The following is a 20565-nucleotide window of genomic DNA, read 5'->3' as shown; positions in this document are numbered from 1 at the left end:
AAATGCTGCCTGGTCCTGCACCATCCCCATAATCAGACTGTTATGATCCATAGGATTTTCACTGGCTGATTTAAGGAGGTATATTGTCAGGCCTTTCTTCCTAGTCCATCTTAGTCTGGAAGCTCCCCTGATATCTGATCAGCAAATAGCAACAGGCAAGCCTCCGCTGACAGATAAGTGGTGTCTGTGCTTGATGTGCACTGGTCAGGGATCGAACCAGGGTCTTTGGCATACCCGTTGCTGTCGAGTTGATTCCGACTCATAGGGACCCTATAGGACAGAACAGAACTGCCCCATAGGGCTTCCAAGGAGCAACTGGTGGATCTGAACTGCCAACCTTTTGGTTAGCAGCAGAGTTCTTAATCACAAACCACCAGAATTCTACCACCGAACCACCACCGCCCTTTCCACTACTCCTTTAGCCATCAGTTAAGGCAGAACTGAGCGGGCCATCTCAGAAAATTTCATTTTAGTGTTTGGTGAGAAAAAAACAGACAAATTTCAAAATCTTTAAAAAGTGAAAAACCATTTGTCTTCAACGTGCTATTGTCAGCTATGCAGTATTTCTGGTAACATACTGATTTTGCTAATTGTTTGAATCTTAATAATCAAACTAGTATAACTTTAATACACACGCAGTTCCCCAATTGGTATAGAAGGACTTAAAAGCTATGAAGGAGATCCTTGAAATATATCTGAAGTTATGGTAATTTCCAAAGTTATGTCTAAGAGAAAGGAAAAATGGAAATTACAGAAAGATAAAGCAGCAAGGCAATTAGATGCTCTTGCCTCATTGGACGTTTCTTTTACCAATTCTTATAGCTTGCCTTCTGTGATACCACGTTGTTTCGGTTTTCTTTTCTCTCCATCTCTCACTCTTCAACTCCCAATCTCTTGTTGTATTTCTCACTTTGTATACTCTCTCCAGTACAGCGTATTTCGTATGCCAGAGGATACGGTGAAAACTAACCAAAAACCCAAACCAAACCCAATGCCGCTGAGTCGATTCCGACTCATAGAGATACTATAGGACAGACCAGAACTGCCCCATAGGGTTTCCTAGGCTGTAATCTTTACGGAAGCAGATTGCCACATCTTTATCCTGCGAAGTGGCTGGTAGATTTGAACCACTGACCTTTCGATTAGCAGCCAAGCACTTAACCACTGTGCCGCAAGGTTTTTTTTTTGTTTATCTAGATTTTTTTTTTTTGCTTTTCTATTCAGTGCGGTTTTAAAAAACCTGTATTTGTACATTAGGGTAAGAAGAATATAATGAGTAATATAATTGTCATAGTCCTGAGAAGTTTTTTTGTTTTGTTTCTCAACTAGTATACAACCAAAACCAAACCCGTTGCCTTCAGGTCAATTCAGATTCATAAAAAAAAAACAAAACCAGACCCATTGCCATCCAGTTGATTCCAACTCATAGCGACTCTATAGGATAGAATAGAACTGCCTCATACGGTTTCCAAAGAGCGCCTGGTGGATTCAAAGTGCCGACCTTTTGGTTAGCAGCCATAGCTCTTACGCACTGTGCCACCAGGGTTTCCAGCTAGTATAAAACCAAAATCAAACTCATTGCCTTTGGGTCGATTCAGACTCATAGTGACCGTATAAGACAGAGTAGCACTACTCCATAGGGTTTCCAAGGCTGTAATCCCTTTGGAAGCAGACTGCCACAATTTTCTCCTGTGGAGCGGCTGGTGGGTTAGAACCATTGACCTTTTGGTTAGCAGCTGAGCACTGTAACCACCGTGCAACCAGGGCTCCTGCAGCTAGCATAACCTGTTGCTATCAAGTAGATTCTGACTCACAGCAACCCTGAAGGACAGAGTAGTACTGCCTCATAGGATTTCCAAGGCTGTAATCTTTACGGAAGCAGATTGTCACATCTTTCTCCTGTGGAGTGGCTGATGGGTTCCACCCGCCAATCTTTCGGTTAGCAGCTGAGTGCTTTAACCACTGCACTGCCAGGGCTCCTTGCAGCTAGTATAGCTCCTTTTTATTGTATGTTACCCACTTTATCACTATCCAAATATAACACTTGAGGGTGGTGATGGTTGTGGTGGCCTTGAGGATGTTGGACAATGTCAAGCTGTTCACGTCCATGTCCTTTTCTCCAAACACTATTGATGGGTAACTGCATCCAACTTACACCCTGGAGCAGTACTAACTCTGCTTAAAGGGCTCTTTGGAATCCCAGTACAAAATCATATGCATCCTCATTTACAGCAGCAAAATCAACTGCTGTATCAGAAGTGTTCTCTGCTTTTTTTCCTTCATGCATCCCAAACATGTGCTGTAATGACTTTTATCTAAGTCAAAGAGGGTTGATGGCATTATAGAATTGTTAAAGTAATTATTTTAACTACTCTCATTATTTCAAATAAAATCACAATTAAAAATCCACAGAAACAAAATCTACAAACTATTAGTGCAGTTTATGTTTCTTTTTATCAGATATTCTAAATTATTTCATTGTCTGTGAGCTAGGAATTATGTTCAAAAGTGAAGGAAAAACATAACTAACATTTTTTAGATTCCTTGGAGCCCTGGTGGTGCAGTGGTTACGAGTTATGCCTGCTAACCAAAAGGTGGGCAGTTCGAATCCACCAGCTGCTTCTTGGAAACCCTACGGAGCAGGTCTACTCTGTCCTATAGGGCCAGTGAGTTGGAATCAACTCAATGGCAATGGGTTTGTTCTGGTCTTGTTTTATGTATCAGATGTTTTTATAATGCTTTACTTAAATATTTTCTAAAACTTTTTAACAATAATTTGGAGATGTCCGTAAATATTTCCATAGCTCATATGATGAAACCGAGGCTCACAAAAGTTAAGATAAATAAATATTCAAGTTCAACAGTTTGAATTGTGCTTTTTCTGCTATTGAGTGAGTTGTCCATGTTCTAGCACAGGATACCTGAGAGAACTGCACTACTGTGTCATTTACTTAGTGACGTCAATTGACACTGAAAGGTCCTTAATAATTGGGAGAGAGAGCTTCTACTTTTTGTTGCATCAAAAAACTATTTTTCAAAAGTTATTAAAATCAATATGCACCCTTGAAGATTACAATGATGAAGCTGGAAATTATTTTGAGTAATGTCTTTCTTAGAGAAAAGCTACCTTTTTTTTTTTTTTTTAAGGCATTGCAAAATCCTTGGTGATCAACAGGTTTACACTATTTGAAATAGTGTTCAAGATGCTTTAGAGTGGTCCAAGTTAGGAGATTATTAAGAATTTTCTGAGGTACTTTCTAGAACACAAAATGGAGACAAGTGGGAAAGCTGGTGTCTTTCCAGCCTGTTCCAGAGCAACACACCTGGCTTGAAGACTCAACGTCCTTGTTGCCCTAAAGGGGAAAATATTTCAAGCATTTGGTCAAATAAGAACTCAGCTTGGCCCATACAACCTGCACTTCTGAAGCCAGAGTACTGAGAACAAGTGTTCATAGCTATAGAGGAGGCAGGAGTGTTCGTTTAAAGTATTTTCTCCTTTCAACCAAAGCTAGAAACCTTTATCAATTGGAAAAGAACATTCCAAACCACGTTTCTAAGCACTGCACACTTCCATTAATTATTAGTTTTTTAAAAAAAAAAATCTCCCAAACAACAATACCTACAAAAATAAAATCAACAAGTTGACTTTGAGTCAAATTGGCTAAGATAAAAACTTCATACAACTATTTAAATGAAGCTAGTACCATGTTTTTATTTTAATACAAAACTTCTGTGAGATTACTTATAAAATTATACAGAATTAGGTCACTGAAATGAAGCCAGATTGATCTTGAGAATGGCATCCTGACACTTTGATTGAGTCCTACTAAGAAGATGAGCATCTTCCTACAAGCTAGTCCCCATCCATACAAGAAGCTGGCAGATGCCATGAGTCAGAGGGTACGCCTGATCCTCTGTTGAGCTCACACCTTTCCTGCCCTGGAAGAATATTCTCACTAGGGATGGGCAGGGCGATTTATCTCACTGCTCAGAATCCCATGGTGAGGTAGAGATATTACTATAGTCGCCATTTAACGGATAATCGAAATAAGAAATTAGCAAGTGTTAGATCTTTCCTACCCTGCTCCTGCAAGTCCGTAGGCTCATCCAGCCGGACCAGAGAAGTGAGAGCTCCAAGACTAAGATAATGAGGTTATGACTGGCCCCAGTGCAGGCCTTGTCCCCTCTCCCAGGCTACAGCATGGATTCTGGAGCCTTAATGGGTTTCTACCTGCCTTCCTTCTTTCTTTATGGTGGAATCTTGTACAGATTGTTTACTCTTTCTGTGACTGTTTTTTTTTTTTTTTTAATCTGTAAAATCAGATGATACTGTGGAGCCCTGGTGGCACAGTGGTTAAGAGCTCTGGCATGCTACGACTGCTAACCAAAAGACTGGCAGTTCGAATCCACCAGCTGCTCTTTGGAAACCCTATAGAGCAGTTCTGTGCTGTCCTATAGGGTTGCTATGAGTAGAAATTGTTTTTTTATAGGGTTGTGATGATGGTTAAAATAATTAATTCATGTACACCATGTAAAACAGTACGTGGCACGTATAGTGAGGAAATCTTTTTTTTTTAAATCATTATTTGTATTATTATTATCATTCCTGTAACAGCTATGCATCAATGTGCTGCCACTCTAATCTTCTTTTAACACATCGTTTCTGATGCCACTTGCCTACTCAAAAATAGTCAATAACTAGTTATTTTTCAACTTTTAACTCTTCTTCCTGAAAGTGAAAACCCATATAAACATGGTCCTACCTCTCGTATGCTTTCTCAACTAGAATCTGCTCTCCCAGTCAGGCTTGTCCCCCCAAATCAAAATGTTCCTTCATTCATATGTAATGTTGTCTTTTACTCCTTACACCTATTCAACCTCACTCTTCATTCATTCGATGAACAACATGGATTCCACTGCCAGCATGAAGCTTTCCCTCATTCTTGCAGCCCCCATAAATTACTGATGTGCTTAAATTAGTATGATAGAGTAGACGTAGTCAGGTAATCGTATGGATTCTGCATCTAAAGCCGACAGCAGTAGCTAATATTGATGATCAAAATTTGGAGGCTAAGGATCAGAAAAACGTGCTCTAAAAAATAATCATCCTGAAATGTTGCAACTCAAGAATTTCATAATATCCACTAGGGGCTGTGTTTTCTCAGAAAGAAAAGAGACTATCCTCAAAAAATGTGTCTGGAGTTTATTAAATATTTTATGTACCAAATTAAAGACATGAAAACATAATTTTGAGCATTTGCATTTATTTATAATAACTGCACTAGTTCAAGACTTTTGTTGATAGTTGCATGCACTTCTGAGCATCAGGAATGTACTTATTTCTCAGTCACTCATTAATGTGGTGTCTGATTGGAATGATGTCATGTCAAGACAAAACTAAATATGTAAGAATCCTGACTTTTACTGATTTACTTAAATTTTTCCTCCCCCCCCCCCTTAGAAAGTAACTGCAAGTGTCTGGGACCAAATGAAACCAAATATACTTTGAAACAGTTGAAACCTTATACAAACTATTCTATATCAGTACATGCCTACACCACTGGAAAAGTACAACGTAATGGAAGTGCTGAGTCATGTATGTTTCCAACAAAAATAACACGTAAGTTATATGCTTCAATACTTCTTTCTACGAATGGCAAAGAGGAAAGTATAAACTTTTTAGCCTACAGTATATCTATGTTTATGCTTTACTTGGGAAATACACTGACCTGGGGCATTTGTTAATATCTAAGGTTTATATTAATTTGAAATAAAATAATTTAAAATTGTTAGCTCTCTTGGGTTTTTGGTATTCTCCAGATGCGGTCATACAATTGTAAGAATAAAGCATGAGGGCGTATGAACTGGTACAATTTGTAGGCTTTCAGGCAATTGAGAACTTAATCAACCTAGACAAAAATATATTGTCTGTTGTTTTCTTTACTATCTAGAAATATTAACTACAAGCAGACACCTATTAATCTCTTATAAGTATTACTAGTCTCTGCTCACCTGATGAAACACCTCATGAAACATATTGTTAGCATTTTCTTCTCTATTCTTTTGAACTATTTACTATTTTATTTTATGTCACATTTTCCATTTGAGGTCTCCTTTAAACAGCATTTGGTTCTTGCCACCTATATCATGTCTTCCTCAATTCCAACTCATGGTGACTCCGCACGTTACAGAGTAGAACTGAGCTCCATATGGTTTTCTTGGCTGTAATATTTATGGAAGCACATCTTTATAGGCCTTTCTTCTGTGGTGCCATTGGATGGGTTTGAACCACCAAGCTTTTGGCTAGTAGTCAAGCACAAACCATTTACACCAACCAGAGGCCCATCCCTAGTTTCTAGGCCCAAAGTTAAATGTGCCTCTGAGGTGGCTCTGAGACTCAGTAAGGACAGGGAAGAAGATATGCCATTGTCTGAGGTGACATCTGGAGTCCCTGGGTAGTACAAACAGTTAAAGAGCTCATTGTTGGAGGTTTGAGTCCAGTCAGAGGCGCCTTGGAAGAAAAGCCTAGCAATCTGCTTACAAAACATCAGCCACTGAAAACTCTATGGAGTGCAATTCTTCTCTCACACATGGTGTTACCAGGAGTCAGAGCTGATTCCACAGCAACTTGTAATTGGTAAGGTGGCATCTATAGCACCAGAGACTCTGAGGCTCACCAGGCTCACTTAGAAAACTTGTCCTATTCAGGGATGGACATAAAAATCCTTAATGTCATCTAGGTTTTGGTTTAAGAAGTCCAGGTTCCAGAGCTCTATACCTTTGTTATTTTCCTGGATTTCTGTGTTAGCACGGAAAGCCAAGATAATGTGTTTCTGCTCCTGAAGAATTCAGCCAGGTGCCTACCAGGGTAATGTAAGTAGAGACAAGTCGGCTTCAGGAATGGAGGGCTAGATTATATGGTAGGCTGCATTTAACTCTTACAACCTGTGATTTCAAAGAGGGTAAGGAGAAATCCTAAGGGAAGTTAGAAATAATGATAAAATCTATATTGGATGTGAAAACAGATAAAGAAAAATAAGCTGCAATATCGTCTCCACAGACTTTCTGATTCAACCAAGTGCTTACTTTTAAATTTTGCTGAGAGTATTTTTAATGATGGATTTTGAAATTAACATGGAGCTGTGTGAAAAGTCAGGAGGAGAATCTTGCAGGCATTTGGAAGGGCAAATGTAAAGGGTCACTGGCAGGAGAGGAATTTGGCATGTTCTAGAAGTGTCAGAAGGATCTTAGGTATTATTTCAAGGTCTCATCCTCTGAAATATCTTTCCATTCTCTAATATTTCTCTTTCAAAGACCCCATTTCTTTGGGATTATATATTTATGATTCAGTTTCTTAATATACGTCACCCCCATTAGATTGTAAACTCCATGAGGTTAAGGGTAGCTACCACTGTATATTCAGACCGTAGCACAGTGCCTGGCACACAGTAGGTACTTGATGATTGTGTGCTAAAGAGTAAGTAGAAGAAAGGCAGCACTACATCTTGTAGAGAGACATAGGTAGTTTTTTTTTTTTTTTTTAAATCTCCTTCCTGTTACAATATGCCTCCTACTTAAGAGCTGGTGGATGGTACAAATGGTTTAACATGCTTAGCTGCTAACTGAAAGGTTGAAGGTTTGAGTTTACCCAGAGGTACCTCAGAAGAAAGGCCTGGGGATCTATTTCTAAAAAATCAGCCCTTGAAAACTTTATGGAGCACAGTTCTACTTTGACACACATGGGATCACTAAGTGTCAAAATGGACTCAATGGCAACTGGTTTTTTGGTTACCACTTCAGTCAAACTTCTAGTCTACCCTCCTGGTCTCTAACCTTGACCTCATTTTCGCTATGAACAAATTGCAATTCAGTCTATCAGCCACTAAAGACTGCCCTCACCAGGACAATCAATGACCTATTAATTGCTAAACTCAACAAATCCTTCTTAGTGCTCAGTTTACAAGACCTCTCTGCAACATTCATAGTGCAAGTAACTCCTCAGATAACTCACTCCCCTCAGGGTTTCACTTATACACTCTCTTCTACCTATCTGTTTGTGGCTTCTCAGTCTCCTTTATGGTCTCTTTATCCACCCTTAGAGGTTTCCCAGCAATCATCCCTTCCCTCCCTTTCCCTTCCCTCCCCTTCCCTTCCCTTCCCTTCCCTACCCTTCCTTCCCTTCCCTCCCCCCCCTTCCCTCCCCTCCCCTTCCCTTTCCTGCCCTTCCCTCCCCTCCCCTCCCCTCTCCCCCTTTCCCTTCTCTTTCCTCCCCTCCTTTCCTTTCCTTTGCTTCTTTTCCCTTTTCTTTCTGTTCCCTTCCTTTCTCTTCCATTCTGTTCCTTTCTGCCCTCTTTTTGTCTCTTTTCTAATTTACACATTCCCCTTGGAAGTTTGCCTAAACTCTTATTACTTCAACTACAATCTGTATGTCAATACGTACTGAATGACTAGGCTATTTAGTTTCAAATGTTCTTATAGCTTTATTTATGCACTACCGTAACTTCATCATCCATGACCCCGTAACACTTAAAGTACTTTATACTATACTCAAATTGTTGAGTAATTTAAATAAGCATTTTGTAAATGAATAAAATAACAAATTTTTCTTCATTATGATAGGGCCAGATGAGGTCAAGAACCTAGTTGTTACCCGGGAATCAGATAATAGTATAAAAGTGAACTGTAAGGAACCTGATAACCCTAATGGCCCCCATAAAGGTTACAATTTGACAATAAAAGGTGGAGGTGAAGAAAAAAGAGAAGTAAACAGGGAGTGCGATTTCTTCAAGACAGATCTCCAGTATTTAACAGAATACACGTTAGAGGTAAGATTATGTTTTCTATAACCACTATAATACTGACATGCATTATAATAATTATATTTTTATAATACAATGTTCAGAACAGTGCTCAGACAACCTTGAAAACCTCTGATACCTACTGTAATCATGCTTCAAAAGTCTTAAAAGTTTGGACTCCAAACTTTTCATCCCTACTAAAATCAGTGGTTTAAAGAAAAATTTTTATTGGAATATATTAGAATTTCAATATGATTTTATTATAGGTATATTATTGTTCATGTGGTAAGGAGCACAACACTTTATGCACAACAGATTATCACTGTGCCAAATATTTTCTTTACTTTTGTTTTTCATCCTTAATGACATGAATTTTTCAATTACAAAATCTTTAGAGGTACTTTGAGGTTAGAAAAAACACTACACAGAGATTTTTAAAATACCCATAATTTCACTGTCTATTGATCATATTTGTTATATAATTCCATAATGTAATTCACATTAACATATTCATATCTATCAAATATAATATCAACATTCTGAATACTCAACTGTATTTTTCAGATGTCACTATATCATGAACATCTTTCCATGTTAAATATTCTGTTACTACTTAATTTTTAAAGTGTTACTCTTTAAAGTGTTAAAAAGCAAAGATGTTACTTTGAGGACTAAGGTGTGCCTGACCCAAGCCATGGTATTTTCAATTGTCTCAAATGAATAAAGTTGAAAGTTGGACAATGAGTAAGAAAGACCAAAGAAGAATTATTGCATTTGAATTATGGTGTTGGTGAAGAATATTGAGTATACACATACCGTGGGCTACCAGGAGAACAAACAAATCTGTCCTGGAAGAAGTGCAGCCAGAATGCCCCTTAGAAGTGAGGATGGAGAGACTTCGTCTCATGTACTTTGGACATGTTATCAGGAGGGGCCAGCCCCTGGAGAAGGGCATCATGCTCGGTAAAGTAGAGGGTCAGTGGAAAAGAGGAAGACTCTAGACGAGAAGGATTAGCACAGTGGCTGCAATAATGGGCTCAAACATAGTAAGAATTGTGAGGATGGTGTAGGGCCTGGTAGTGTTTCGTTCTGTTGTACATAGGGTTGCTATGAGTTGGAACTGACTCAACGGCACCTAACAACAACACTTAATTTTTCAGGTTTGCATAGGATTCTGTCATATGACTGCACCACATTTTACTTAACTATACCTATGTTGGTTTCTGTTATAAACAACATTCATTAGACATACTTATAAGTTTGCACATTTTTAATCATTTCCATTTGATAAATTCCTGGAAATGAAATTGTTGGGTCAAAGGAATTCACGTGTTTTAAGATTTTTAGATTCATATTAATATTTTTTTCTGTAAGGTAAGCAAATTACCCTTCTCATAGCAGTCTATAAAATGGCTAGTTCTTGAGAGATTTGCCAACATGAGTTGGAATCAACTCAATGGCAAGAATTTGCTTTGGTTTTAGGTGAAATATGGTATCTTTTTGTTTTAATGGTATATCTTTACACATTGTTGAGAGTAAATATAGTTACTTTTTGTTCTTGTGATAGTATCCTCTACTTCCTTGGTCTAATTTTCATTTGGGAAGTTCTTTTGAAATTGATAATTGTCATAATGTACAACTATCACATGTGTTGTATATTTTGCTTTAAGTTTATAATTTGCTTTTTAATTTTCTACATAGTTCTTAGAATCAGATGCAATTTTTAATTTCATTTTTATTGGTCAAACTTATCACTTTAATTCCTCTCTTAATGGAAACTCCCCCGGTGTTTTACTATTAAATATGATGTTGGCAATTGGCTTCATATCATTTTTGGTTAAAGAAATGTTTTTCTATTTATAGACTTTTTAAATTTTTTCAACCAGAAAACTAATTTAGATTTTATCAAAACAAATTTTACCACTATATTAGATGATGACATGCTTGTGCAGGCCGTCCCCGGGTTACGAACGTCCGACTTAGTTATGAACCAACATCCATAAAACCTATTATATTAAAAACTTGAGGTACATACAATGCTTTGTAATAACAAATGGGCACTACTTTGCAATGCACTTTAAAACTTTATTATTATTATTACTCTATTATTATGTTAAAGATGTTTTAGGGTATCTAGAAGTGTGTCTTTAATTTTTTATGCATAGAAAAGTACACTATGTACTATATACTAAGATAAACATTTGACTGACGTTAGATATGAACCATACCTAACTGTTCTGACTTGCATACAAATTCACCTTAAAGACAGACTTGGGAATGGAACTCATTCATAATCCAGGGATTGTCAATAATGACATTGTTTGATTTGTTTATATGGTGAATTATAATGATAGGTTTTCTAATGCTAAACCAGTCACTTTCCTAAAATAAACTCTGCTCTGTCATTGCTTATTAGTCTTTAAAACATTATTAAACAGTTTAATATTTTACTAATACATCATGAATATGTATCCATAAGTGAGATCATTCCATAAGTGGGTAGAGTTGTATTTGCATAGATACAGGTGCCCACTATTCTTGTTACATTTTGGTATGAAGCTTGTGCTAACCTGATAGAACCCACTGGAGATCATTTTTTTTTTCTGTTTGTAACTTTAAATAATATAGAAATTATCTGTACCCCAAAAATGTGTTTGGTGCCTTTAGCACAGAGGAATTATTTGGGAACCATTTACATTTTTTTTTTTTCTAAAATTATTGGTCTTTTCAGATATTTTTACCCATTTTGAGTATGGGCATTTATGTTGTTCCAAAGAACAGTCCATGTACAAGAGATATTATATGATCACCATATCATTGTATATTGTACTTCATTTCTCCCTCCTTACCCATTGCCCACTAAGCTCCAGGCACACCGATTTCTTCTCATTTTCTCAAATACACTGAGGTTTTTCTCTCTTTAGGCACTTTGCTGCATGCTCTTCTTTGTCCCTAGAATTCTCTTCTCCCACTCTTCAAGTTATTCTGAAAAAATATAGGTGGACATCATATTAAAATACAATACCTTAAAATTCAAATTGGAAGATAAATACTCAGTTATCCATTTTCTTCCCTGACTTTTCAGAAGACTGTCTTTTATTCATTACACTTACAATTATTTGTTTTATATTTATTCCTGTCTTCACTGCTATATTTATAGCTTTATGAGGAAGCAGTTTTTTTTCAGTATTTTTCCGCATTGTGATCCCTGGTTAATAAATCATAATTTTTTATAATGATTAATTTCTTAGTTTTCTTTTTCCTGAGTTTATTTTGATATTTTTCTGGTAGCTTTGGATGGAAAGGTTTTCTGTTTTGTTTCATTTTTTCCTCCATTGCTTTTCCTTTTTCTTTTTATTAACTAAAAACCAAAACAAACCAACTTAAAAAAAAAAAAAAGCCTAAGGCTATGTGGTGTCTGGTAAAACTTTGCCTGTGTCCCATGATATTGTTTATCACTCATTTCTCAGTGCCTGCACATAGAGTTTAATAAATGATTCTTTCAAACAGTATTCTTTTTATTGGTAATTTCCAAAGATAATTATTGCAACTTGGAAGCTTTTTAATATACATTATTTAGGGAAGTGTTTTTACATTCTCATGATTGAATTTTTTATTGCTATTAGTTATCTGTTTATTAAAAAAAAACTGGCTTTTACAATTTCTGGCTTTTGCATTCATAGTGCATTCTTTACAGCCCAATGTATGATAAATATCTATGAATAGTCTTTGAGAACTGGGGAAATTATATATTTTCCATAGGATAAAAGCTTATATACATGTCATTTATTTTTCACGTTTATCGTAAAATCTCTTGTAATTATATTGTTCAGATCTGTTTTATTCTTAAATTTGTTTTCTGCCAAAGACTGCCATTGCTTTTTGCCTTTTTTAGTTTCCTTGTATATATAAATTATTTTTGCTTTATATATTTGCATTAAATATCATGAGACTCAGACATTTGTGCTAGTTGTATCTATGTTGGAGCCCTGGTGGCACAGTCGTTAAGTGTTCCACTGCTAACCAAAAGGTTGGCAGTTCGGATCTACCAGCCGCTCCTCGGAAACCCTATGGGGCAGTTCTACTCCATCGTATAGGTTTGCTGAGAGTCGGAATCGACTCGACAGCAATGGGCTATATCTTTATCGTGAATTTTACCGTGTTATCACTTTAGGGCATCGATCTTTATCCTTTTAAACCCTTGTGAACTAAATATAAATATTCTGATTGTTATTTTGTAATGTTTCCATTTAAAAGCTGTACCTTTGCCTTTGAAAAAATTATGTACATTTTATGTACGGTGCTTGTAAACAGCATATGGTTGAATTTTCTTTTTAAATCAAATGTGAAGCTATTTGTCTGTTAATTGGGAATTTTAACTTTCAGTTACGAATACTTCCTATGTATCAGATTTTATTTATTCTTGCTGATTATCATTATTATTGTTGATAAATGGATTAAAATCTGTTTACATCTTATGCACTGTCAAAGTACTTTTAAAAAATAATTTGACAACAAAATATTGATATAACCTTGAAATTTGAACTTTAAATTAGAGCAAACCAGCATATTTTAAATAAAAATAAACAGCATTGACTGATGAATAATGTTTGTCTTACATTATGATATGTAAATTTACTTTAGAAAACTAACTTATTTTCTTTTTTATTGCTGTAATTTAGGTCTGTTTTTACAATGGGAAATTTTGTGGACCTGAAGTTAAAAAGACTATTCCAACATCTTGTAAGTCACTACTGAGCTATTTATTATCTTTATAGTAACTTGTGTCTTAACACTTACACCGCTGTATTATTTCATATTCAAACTCATATTTCATTTCAAAATATTTAAATGATATGCTTTCCATAAACATAATACTATAAATTGTTCTGTAAAAATATAGGTGAACTTCATATTAAAATACAATATCTTTAATTCAGATAAGTGTTGTTAGGTGTCGTCTTTGACTCATAGCAACCCCATATGATAGAACAGAATTGCCCCATAGGGTTTTCTTAACTGTAATCCTTATGGAAGCAAATCTCTAGGTCTTTCTCCTCGTGGGGCCACTTAGTGGGTGGGTGGGTTCGAACTACCAACCTTTAGGTTAGCAGACAAGTGCTCGTTGACTTCATAAAATACTACACAAAAAGACTTCCTGCACAGATTATTATGACTATTTTTTGTGGCATCTCCTTCATGTTAACAACTTTGTTTGGTGTAATATTCTGAGATTATTACTTATTGTATCTTATTTTGTCCTTCAACTGTATACTTTGCAGAACTGGATGTTAGATACAGATTTTTTTTCTGATTTACCTAATGGAAGGTAAAAAATATTTCATAACGGCAACAATATGGCTGTTTAGTTTACGACTAACATCTTAAAAATGATTTTAATCAAAGTAAAGGTGCACGTGGAAAAAATCAAGTAACTTAAAATGTCATTTTAATGAAAATAACAGCTGTGTCACACCACTCCCCACTCATTGTTCAGCTCACCAAAGCAACCATTTTTAACCACTTCTATTTTTAGTTCTCCTTAGAGTTCCCTATATATGTAAACAACGTTTGTATGGTGCTCTCTCTAGGGTTATTAACACTGCCTATTGATATGAGCCTACACAGAAAGAACACTTGGTACACTGCTTTAAGCTTTCTCTATTTGTTTACTCTGTAGGCAAAATTAAGTTATTTAAACTTCTGTAGGCTGTGTCATCAACCATAGGCTATTTCTGGTGCTGTCATTGCCACTTCTCAGTCCTTCTTTCTGACACACATAGTCACGTACGCAATCACTGAAGCCTTACTTTCCAAAGTCAAGAGCAAGCTACAAAACCAGCTGACTTTCCAAACTGCTTTGCTAAGTTCCATGAAAAGTTCTAGTCCTTTTGGTTAAGATTGTTAACATAAGAGCTCTAGTGTTAAACGCCATACAAATTCAGCCACGTGTCTGTGGTTTTATTTCCATATTAGACTTTTGTTTCTCCTCACAATAAAGAGTTTCATTGAGTTTTTTCATTATGTAAATAATTTTTAGCCGCATCATCCACTCTTGGAGTCTTAAACTCAAGTGGGCATTTCACATGCACACACCTTAATAGGATACCAAGAGAGTCAGGCAGAGCACAGCAGTCCGGGGACTACTCTCTGACCCTCCCAGAGGCAAACCTGACATGAGAGACCACATTTGTGGCACAGGAGCCACTCTGGCTTAGAAGCCTCATATCCCAAGTAAGAACCAGTCTCTGAAGGCCTGGTGATCTATTTCCAAAAAATCAGCTTTTGAAAAGCCTATAAATCACAGTTCTACTTTGACACACATGGGGTCACCATGAGTTAGAGTTGACTTAATGTTGACTATTTTTTTTTTAATCTAATAATATTTCCATGGAAATAGATTTCAGAGGTGTCGACAGGGATATGCCCAGTTACCAGAGGGTAGTACACTCAGGGAAGCCCAAAGCTATGGCTTCCCAATAGGTTGATATGGTTCTTACTTAAACCTCCCTGTTCAGATGTAGTTTATCAATCAGGGATACTTTTATCTCCAGCCCAAGTGCCTATTCCTAAAGATTTATGATTTAACAGCTAAGGATCTGCATATCCCATTTCCAACTTGGCATTTCCCATTAGATGTCTGATAATTCTTTCAAACTCTTAAATCCAGAACAGAACTCCTATTCTCCCTTGAAGCCTGTTCCACCCACAGCCTTCCTGGTTCCAGTTAATTACAACTCCATTTAAACTTTTCCCCCTTTTCCCACTTCAGAGCTACTACCCTGGTCTGAACCACTGTCACCTTTTGCCTGGATTATGGCATTCTCGTTAAGTAACCATACAAATCCTTGTAACACATAAGTCAAAGTATATTACTCTTTAAGGGCTACTCGTTTCATGCAAAGTAAAAACTAAAATATCCTTAAAATGGCCTAAAAATCCCAAATAACCTGACCTTCTCACCCTTACTTCCTGCAACACTAACTCTCAGGTCACATCTCCTGCTCTTCTCCCCCCTCACTCACTGGGTTCCAGCCTCACTGGCATTTTTGCTATTCCTTAAGCACGCCAGCCATGCTCCTACCTTTGATTTCTTGTCCTGAGGATGCCCTCTGCCTAGAACATACAGTCCTAAATATTTGCTTGGCTAACTCCCTTACCTTCTCAATGGGCCTCCCTGACATATCTGACAACTTACTTGACCTTGGGATCTGGTACCTCTCACACTCCCAAATGCCTTTATCCTGCTCTTCCTTTTTAATCTTCATAGCCCTCGTCGCCTAAGCTACTTTATCATTTGTTTACTTATTATATTCATTGCTTATTGTCTGACTTCCTCACTAGAAGATAATTTCCATGTGGACAGGGACCTTTGTCTGTTTGGTTCTCTAAAGTATCCTGAGCACTTAGAACAGTGCTTGGTACATAGTAAGACTTAACAAAAAAAAAATTTTTTTTTTCTTTTGAATAGTGTATAGTTAGTACTTATTGTGTTCCAGGCATCATGATAAGTGTTTATTATAAATCAGCCCATTTAACCTCATTTTAGGAATGAGGGAATTGAGATATAAAGATAACAAGAATTCTGGCCAGAGTTGCAACTAGGAAGGGGTAGAGCTAGAATTTGAACCTAAGCAGTCTGGCTCTGGGATCAAGACCCCTAAATGACTGCATTATTTTCCTGCACTTTCACCGTATATGAAAAGCTTAACATATTAGTCATTGTAAGGTGTATTACCAACACACTCCCTTCTCTGCCCTTTCCCTCAGGAAAGGGTGTGATTTCACCTTAAATCTTAGGGAAAATTTAAGTCAGGGTAAGTCTCATCCTAACTTAGAAGGAAACATTTTTATCCCTTGGTTAATTAATTTTACCATCAATGAGCAGGTGAGAGGGTTTATCTTTGTGGGCCAGAGGCCTTTCTGATCCCCTTAGGTAAAGACCCACTTCTGCATATAAAGCTTAACTATATGGGTTTCTACTTGAGAATTATAATAAGTAGATTACCTCTTTAATAATTTCAAAATAGAGTGATGAAAAAAAGAGAATTAAATCTAAATAGTTTATAAAGGGACATTGTTTGATGGAAGGGAAGAAAATTGCTCTTCTGTATCCTAATTACTTTCTTTAAATACAAAATGTTTTTATTGGTCTTGCATAGTCTACGTAAAATTCACAAAATCAGGAATTTATTATATTTGATCTTATTCTCAAATCCCAAATAAATGAAAATATTAGGATGCAAGTACTTTAAAAAAGGTGATTATTCAAAGAATCTAGGAAAACGTTTGCTATCATGAGGTCTTTTAATGTGTTCTTTTTCATTTTCTAGATAATTCGAAAGCACTGATTGCATTTCTGGTATTTCTGATTATTGTGACAGCCATAGCCCTGCTCTTTGTTCTCTACAAAATCTATGACCTGAATAAGAAAAGATCCAGGTAAGAGTTGCTTTTCAAATGTAAAAATAATAAAAAATAGTAATAACAATGCAAGCATGTATCCATGGTGGCAGGGATGGAACAAGTTAAGTGAAAAATGTGAATTCAGACAGCACAGTGTGAAGTTCACGTCATGACTGAAACTTTTGATCAAAGACTTTTAGTTTAGGTTTTACTGGTTTATATTAAATCTTAATATTTTCTACAACCACTAGTAATTTTATGGACGTCTTTTAATAATGACCAGTGAAAAGACAGTGTGTCTGTTCCTTCAGTACAAAATGGGTTAAGTGGCCCTAGAAATGACGAAAGGCAAAAGAAAGGGGGGTGGGCAGTATATATCGGGAAGTATGTGTATTTCTTTGGCCAAGAACAACCACATTTTATGAAAAACAGGAGGTTTAAAATAGTTTTGTCACTTACTTGAGTTTAGCAGACAACCCTTGGTTGGTTATTTGCTCCTTTTCTCCCTTCTCCTTTTCTCTACTTCCTTGTCTCCTCTTCTTTCCTTTTATCCCCACCCCCCCATCTCCCTTCCCTCCTTCTTTTAACACAGTCATTAATTAAGAAATTAATAAATTCAATGCCTACTGAATTCTGTTTCTTGAAAATATAGAAACTTATGTGTCTTGTTTCCACAGCAATTTAGATGAACAACAGGAACTTGTTGAAAGGGGTAAGTATGCAAATTTTTTACTGATGAATATTCACACCCTTACATTTGAATCCATACAGTTTAAAAAAGAATTCAGTGCTTTCGATTTAACCCAGATTTTCTCTGTTGATGAAACTTAAATTCATTTATTCAATCATCAAGCATCTATGAGGTGCTCAGTGTATGCCAAATATGGTGTCAGCTACCAAGAATACCACAGTGATAGACTCTGCCCTGAAAGGGTTTAGAACCTAATAGAGGAAAACAGAAGTATTAACGAATATTACAGTAACGTGATAAATGCCATAGTTGTTGAATGTGTGTGGTTTTACAGAAAGATGCCCAAGCCCCAAGCCCATTGCCATGGAGTCGATTCTGACTCATAGCAACCCTGCAGGAAAGAGTAGAACTTCTCCATAGGGTTTCCAAGGAGCAGCTGGTGGATTTGAACCATCAGCCTTTTGGTTAGCAACTGAAACTCTTCACCACTGAGCCACCAAGGCTTCTATAGAAAGATAGAAGGTAAAAAACTGCTTATAGGGAGTGGAAAAATCCGAGTTTTCTAAGATGGCGGGGAAACACTAGACTGAGAAATGAGGGAGAGGGAAGAGAGCACAGAAAGTCACAGAGATGAGAAGGTGGTAAATATCCCCAAGTCCCTGCAAGCTTGGGTGGCTGCTTCCACTAAAGGAACATTTATGAACATGACCAAGGACTGCCATTTGACTTACGGGAGGAAAATTATTTTTCTTTTTAAAATTTTTATACCATTTCTTTTTAAAAACATGATTTTTATTTCATAAAGAAGGATGGAGTTAAAGAAACCACAACTAGTTTACAATAAAGAAAACAATTCGTTTTCTCATACTCAAGAAAGAAAAATTTTCAGAACTCTTCCATCTTGTTTTAACTTGTCCTTGAAGGGCATCCCCCTGGCAATAGCCAGTACCATGTCTGTGTGCAGAAGCTTTAGGGCTAGTTCTCTGGAGTTCCCTTGATATGCTTTATTTTCCTTTGTAGATTTATTACTGCCTGACATTGTATTATACATTTATTCATTTGTTTCTTGACTAATCTCCCCTAACTAGAATGTAAGCTTTGTTAGGGGAGGAATGTTTTCTTTTGTCATTCACTGTCTCATCCCCAGTACCTAGGCGAGTATGTGGAATTCAATAATTACCAATGACTAAATAAATGAATGAGATAAAGAGTCTTGAGGACTGGTTTTGATAGAGTGAGTTAAGAATGAAAAGCACTAGGGCTATGGGTACCTGAGCAGAGGAGAATCCATTTAAAGGAGTCAAGGCTGACTGGAGAGCATCAAAGAAACATTTTATCTCAAGGTTGATCTGATTGTCCCTCAGAATGCATTCACATTTACCCAGACTTCATTAGAATTTATCCCAAACCCAAAGGTGGTCCTATGTTCAGAATGAATACTAGGGATTCTCAACAACCCAAAGAAGCAATTGCAGATGGCAAGTTTGATAACTGTGACTGGATAGGAAATTTCCATTGACAGTAAGATATATGTACAACCTCATGGACAACCACTTTCTTCACCTGATAAATGGGAAATTAACAAGAGTACTGAATACAAATACTACCACAGCAGGTGGAAGAGTAGGAGAAATGTACTTTTTACACGTGTGACAGCTCAATTTTCTTATTCATCTAAAACTGTTGCTTTTCAAGATCCACAATTATAGCTCTTGATGGTTAATATATATGTTTACTCTTCAGTAAGTTATTTCAAAAACATATTTAGCGTATGTTTCATATTTTGGAGGCATAATGAAAAAACTTGTTTCACATTCTAGTGCAAACTGATAATCAAACTAAGCTGAGTTTTAGATATGGAGTACTAGTCATATTCTCTTATTTTATCTGCATGCTTAAAATATTTTGTAAGTTAAAAATGGAAATGATAAAAAATATTAATTGTGATATAGATAAACAAGTATGCTAATTGCTATAAAATGTATATAAACAAACAAATAAGCATGTAAGTCATTTCACTGGTGATATTTGGTTTGAGACCTGAAAGTGAGTACTTGTTCTGTAGGCAGAGAAAATGGGGAAGGACATTTTAGATAGAGGGAACAATATGTACAGAGACATGGGGACATGAAATCACATGATGGATTTTGGAAAATATTTATGCATAAGGTATGAAGAAAGAGGGTAGGGAAGACAGTGTGGATAAGTCAGGGGAGATTATGAAATGAAAGGACTCATATATCATGTTAAACATTTAAATTTTAGCCTTAATGCATTGGAGCACCCCCAAGTGTTTTGTTTTGTTTTGTTTTGTTTTCCTACAAGAAGAGTTACATGATCATATTTGTATTCCAGAAGATTAATTTGTGGCAGTTTAGAAGTTAGAGCAGTATAAGGAGAGAAAGGAGACAGGGGAAGGGGCAAGGATCCACAGATGATGAGGAGCTGCTGAACCTGGTCACTGGCAGAAAAGATGGAACCCACTGGATATAGGGAGAGAGGAGACATCTTGGATAACTTGGAAATTTCAACCATAAGTTACTTTGTGAACGGTGATCTTGTTTACTGAGATATGAAATCCTAGAGAAGAGAAAATGAGTTTCATTTTGAACATTTTGATTTGGAGGAACATATGAGTTGGTATCAACTTGACTGAAATGTTTTTTTTTT

General features: G+C 36.5%; 1 protein-coding gene across 10 annotated transcripts in view; it reads left to right on the top strand.

Annotated features, from left to right (window-relative positions):
* The window catches only part of PTPRC (protein tyrosine phosphatase receptor type C), a 130848-nt gene that overhangs the window by 87495 nt on the left and 22788 nt on the right, over positions 1–20565 (top strand). For all 10 annotated transcript variants that reach the window (XM_023730353.1, XM_023730351.1, XM_023730360.1 and 7 more), the window contains 5 exons: positions 5462–5620; positions 8620–8825; positions 13481–13541; positions 17132–17240; positions 17882–17916. In XM_023730353.1, the coding sequence (XP_023586121.1) occupies positions 5462–5620; positions 8620–8825; positions 13481–13541; positions 17132–17240; positions 17882–17916 (570 nt within the window). The remainder of the gene's footprint in view (positions 1–5461; positions 5621–8619; positions 8826–13480; positions 13542–17131; positions 17241–17881; positions 17917–20565) is intronic.

Source organism: Trichechus manatus, unplaced genomic scaffold (genome assembly GCF_000243295.1).
Source record: "Trichechus manatus latirostris isolate Lorelei unplaced genomic scaffold, TriManLat1.0 scaffold00035, whole genome shotgun sequence".
Lineage (NCBI taxonomy): Eukaryota > Metazoa > Chordata > Mammalia > Sirenia > Trichechidae > Trichechus > Trichechus manatus.
This window is presented reverse-complemented; position numbering and strand designations above follow the sequence as displayed.